This window comes from Lactuca serriola, chromosome 4 (genome assembly GCF_051521515.1).
Source record: "Lactuca serriola cultivar US96UC23 chromosome 4, Lser_US96UC23_V15, whole genome shotgun sequence".
Lineage (NCBI taxonomy): Eukaryota > Viridiplantae > Streptophyta > Magnoliopsida > Asterales > Asteraceae > Lactuca > Lactuca serriola.
In genome coordinates, this window is record NC_136411.1 from 333,653,088 (window position 1) to 333,658,344 (window position 5,257).

The 5,257-nt window shown below is 34.9% G+C and overlaps 1 protein-coding gene across 1 annotated transcript; it reads left to right on the forward strand.

Annotated features, from left to right (window-relative positions):
• Positions 1 to 208: 208 nt before the first annotated feature.
• Positions 209 to 3,098, forward strand: LOC145097458 (E3 ubiquitin-protein ligase WAVH1-like). Its single transcript, XM_079035025.1, has 2 exons — positions 209 to 911; positions 1,014 to 3,098. The coding sequence occupies exons 1-2, from the start codon at positions 498 to 500 to the stop codon at positions 2,757 to 2,759; spliced, it is 2,160 nt and encodes a 719-aa protein (XP_078891151.1). The 5' UTR covers positions 209 to 497; the 3' UTR covers positions 2,760 to 3,098.
• The last annotated feature ends 2,159 nt before the right edge of the window (positions 3,099 to 5,257 follow it).

Consider the following 5,257-nt stretch of genomic DNA (forward strand, 5'->3'; position numbering starts at 1 on the left):
TTAAATTTATTGTTCTATTTTTTAAAAATTACTTCAAAACATTACTAGTAAAACTGATTATAATAACCAAAAGAAACAATATGTTTTTATCTATTTTGATGAAAGTAATTAGTGTTATGAATAGTTACCACATTAAAAACAGAATACAGCATTTATTTTCTATTACTGTCAACCGATTTTTGCTATAAATAAATATATACATTGACCTCGTAATAGAAACTCTGCCCAAGAAACTTAAGATGCAGAGACTCTCCCCTTCCTATTTATTACTCATCCTTCTTTTCAATATTCTGGCTTCCATTTCCATTTCCATTTCCATCTTCCACTCACCACTCAAACTCTAAATTCAACACACAGATACACATTTCATCAGTTATCCTTTCTATAATCTGTAATTTGTTTGCTTTTCATCTTCTTTCAATCGAATCCTGTTTACACTTAGTGTTATTCATCAGATTCAATCAATTTTCGGAAAAAGGAATCGTGTAGAGTGTGAAATGGTGTTTGGTTGGCGAAGAGCTTTCTGTACATCGGTTCCACGGGAAGTGGATTCCTCCTCCGCCGTTAGAGCAACCGGAGATGATCCGGATCATGAGAGGAATGGTGGCGGTGGAGGTGGAGGTGGCGGTGGTGGTACTCCTAAATTTGGTGGAAGATTTGGATTTTTTAGCTCTTCTTCCTCTAATCCGTCTACGCCTCGGCTTCAATCGCAGACGGATTTAACTCCAAGACTTCGTTGTCGAACAAGTAGCGGAAACCTGCCGGAGAAATCAGCATCTGTTCCTGTAAGTCCAAAGCTTCAGTGTAAAACAACCGGAAGCCATGGAGTGTTTCAATGGTCATCGACTCCGTCGTCGCCTCGCTCTCCTTCAACTTTCTCTCTCCTCAAATCAAACTTACGCCTCACCACAGTAAGATTTGATTCTTTGATTCTATTCGTTTTGAATTTCCGTTTCATGATTATCGTATAGTATAGAAGAAATCTAAATTGGTTATACATTTTGAATTTGCAGAATAGATGTGGATTATGCTTGCAGAGCGTGAAGCGAGGGCGCGGCGTAGCGATTTACACGGCGGAGTGTTCTCATGGTTTTCACTTTCCGTGCATCGCCGGTCACGTGAAGCAAAAAGGGAGCTTAGCTTGCCCTATTTGTGGCACCATGTGGAAAGAGATGCCTGTGTTGTCTGTAAACGATGAGAATCAGAAGCATCATTTTGGTGAAGAAGAAGAAACGCTTAGGGAAAAGCTAGCCACGACACTAATGATCGATGTTGTTGAGAAGAAGAACAGCAAATTGAGCAAACAGCATTCGTTTAAACCAGATTTGAAAATTTATGATGATGATGAACCATTACCTTCGCTGACGCCAAAAGCTCGGTTCAATCCGATTCCGGAGACTGATGAAAACTGCGACGAAGACTCCATCGAAGAGTTTCAAGGATTTCATAGTAACAGTAACAGTCCCGTCGGCGTTCATGCAAAAGATGTGGACGTACGATTGCTGCCGGAGACAGCTGTCATCTCAGCTGGCCGGAATCATGAAACAAACGCGATTATTCTGAAAGTAAAAGCTCCGTCGATGCCGCCGGCGAAATCACAAGGCAGAGCTCCGATTGATGTAGTAACCGTCGTTGATGTGAGTAGAAAAATGTCAACCGAGAAGATACAAATGATGAAACGAACAATGAGATTAATCATTTCATCACTTTCATCCTCCGATCGTCTATCAATTGTCGCCTTCTCTTCATATTCCAAAAGATTACTCCCTTTGAAGAGGATGACAACCACCGGCCAACGAACAGCGCGTCGTATAGTCGACGCCATGGCTGTTCTCGAAGGCTCATCAAACGGAATCGACGCCGTAAGAAAGGCCGCGAAGGTGCTAGAAGACCGTCGGGAAAAAAACGCCGCCGGTAGCATCATCCTCATCTCCGACGTCCCCGACCAGTCATCACACGTGTCATCCACGCGCTACTCCCACTCTCAAACTCACCTTGACGTCGCCCTACACACAGTCAAACTCGCCATTAACGACGATCATTCCTTCGCGAAATCGATCGGAAATTTACTCAACGTGGTGGTTCAAGATCTTCAACTGGACTTCCGATTTATCTCCGGCTCACCTCCGGCGGAAATCACAGCGGTGTACTCGTATTCACCCAAACCCGTCGCTCTCGGGTCGGGTAGGATCCGAATCGGAGAATTGTTTGCTAATGAAGAAAGAGAATTGTTGATTGAAATGAAAGTCCCTACGTCGGCGATGAGGGTCCACCAAGTACTATCCGTGAGCTGCACCTACAGGGAATCCTTAACCCATGAGATTATTCACTCTAAAGAGAATACACTCGTTGTACCTTTACCTAATCCAACAACCCTCAGATCATCAGCGATCACCATCCAACGGCTGAGAAGCCTCTTCGTCACCACTCGAGCTATAGCCGAATCACGCCGGCTCACGGCTCGTAACGACATCATCGGCGCATACCACATCCTCATCTCGGCTCGCGCGTTAATCCAACAAACCACGTCGGCTTCATCTCCCACCAACGAGTTTCTAACCAGCTTGGAAGCCGAGCTGAACGATTTACAACGGCGGCGCGTGGTTCAAGCCGAGAGAGCGACGATAGATACAGCGGTAGAGCCGTTAACGCCGACGTCGGCTTGGAGAGTGGCTGAGAAGCTCGCGAAAGTCGCGATTATGAGAAAGTCGTTAAACAGAGTCAGCGACTTACACGGGTTTGAAGACGCCAGATTCTAATAAGAAAATTACAGTTTAAGTCCTTGTTGTTTTTATTATTACACTTTACACCCTTGAAGAGTATAAAACGTTAAAAATGTGGTGGGACCTATTGAGTATAATAGAGACAAAAGGGTACCCGATGTTTTGACCCTTTTATTCAGTAGAGATAATTGAGATTGATTGAAAAGGGAGGGGGCTCTATGTCTTTTTGTCTTTTTGTTTATATTAAATTTTAGAATCCAAAAAAAGTTTTAAAAAAAACTGTGACTATGATTGAGGAGTAGAAGGGAAGGGGGTATCTTTTATTGTTTTTTTTGTGATATATAATATTTAAAGTTTGTTGTGTTTTGGGTATAACGATTGTCATTTTTTGGGGATATGATGATTAGATCGAATATATATACATGAATCTAACTACAAAATGGACACTCAGCTTCTTCTTTTTTCCTAAATTCCAAAATTGAAGTCCAAAAGATTTCTGCATATATCATAACACAACATAATATATGAGAAAAGTATTGTTGGATTATTTATGAGATAAATGATGCATGCATGTATTAGGCATATCATATCGGATGACTGGTAGCAAAATGCATTAATTATATATTATTTGATTAGATTGAATATATATATATATATATATATATATATATATATATATATATATATATATATATATATATATATATATATATATATATTTGAACCTTAGTATAAGATAAGTATGTTTTAGGATTATAACATTCATAGTCTTTTGCTTGTAGATGACGTATAAAAAAAATTAAATATGATTTTCGATTTAATATTGCTTTTTAATATGTGCTTAGTTATTTTGATTATTTTAGAAATTATTTATTTGATTTCTTTTTAATTTCGGCCGTATTGATTATGTAAATAGCATAACCATTGTTTGTAGAGTAACATCATATAATTTATATGTTTATGTTAGTTTTTAACTATTATTTTTGTTAATTAACTAAAAAACTCTTATTTGAAAAAAAAATTTGTTATAGAAATATGTTTTGAATATCTTTTATTGAAGTTTTATATATTGATTTAAGTTTTACATGTAAAATATTTAAACGTTTTATACTATTAAAAAAATATATATGTCTTCGATTTTTTTAATATTTTAATTTATATTCTGCATTTAATATGATATCTATGTTAACAAATTAAATATATTATTTTGACAATTTAAAAAATGTGACTTTGATATGATAATATATTATATTTATGTTGAAATTTGAATCAGATAATGTAACTAAAAATATATATTTTATAGTATATATGTATATATAGATATCTAGATTGAAGATTAAGCAATTGGCTAATTGTATGCTAACAAACGTAGTAATACAGAGGACATATGACTATTTAAAGAAATGAAAGAATAACAACTTTTGTTTTTTTAATATGTGTGTTACGAGTTTATGTATAAGTTGATATGTTGCAGAAGTAAGCTGTTCTATATAAAGAAATAAACGAATAACACGTTTTTCTTAAAATTTTCTTTAGTCTAATCAGTCTACATTTAAGAACCAAACATATAAACGCATAATAAATGTTAATATTGGATGTTTAAGGGAAAAAATAGTACGAAATGAATCGAATAAATTAGTTAGTTAAAACTTAAAAGCAAATTCGACATGCAATAAAAATAAAAAGCACACTTGTTCGTGTACGTATTTGATATGATGCTTTCGCAACCATGGCAACAAATGTTTTCAATACGACTGTAATTCTTCAACGAATCTTTGACTTATATTTAACAGATAAAATATAAACCCAAATTAGAAAATTGCGTCACGTTATCATGATCTTCTTTGAATCGAGGAAACTATTTGTTTTATAATTTGTAATTACACATTTATTTCGATTGTCTCTAGAAATGTCAAATAATAATTTATCTTATCAATATTTCACAATCTGGCATATTCTAATTGCTTTATGAAAGGATGTCTTATTCATTATACGAAAATTATAAGTAATTATCTAATAATATTTTATTTTATATGTAGATCTTGAATTTATTCGATAAAACTGGTTAAAATGGTAGATGGTAGCTAGAAGTTGGAAGTTTTAGCTATAATTTAGCTTTTATTTGTATATGAGTGTTCGGAATAAATAATTAGAAGCACGATTGTTAAGATCCTAATCTTGATTATAAGATCTTAAGATTTTAAAATCTTACAAGCTAAAACGATCTTAACCACACTAAGATCTATCTGAAGTAAGATCTATATTAAGATCTTAGAATCCCGACTAGAATCTTAAGATCTTAACACATTCTGATTACAGATTCTCAATCTTTAATATCTTGCCAATCATTAAATATTCATTATCAACTTAAAATCGAACAAGTCACAAGAAGTCCCTTAGAACATCAAAATTGAAATCATTCATCTTGAAACACCAAACATTATGACACTTAATGTTATTGCTTTTATAATCCCGTTCCTTTGGTCGTAGATAAGCGTATGATCTTATTTCATTTTATGTCTAAGATATTTTCT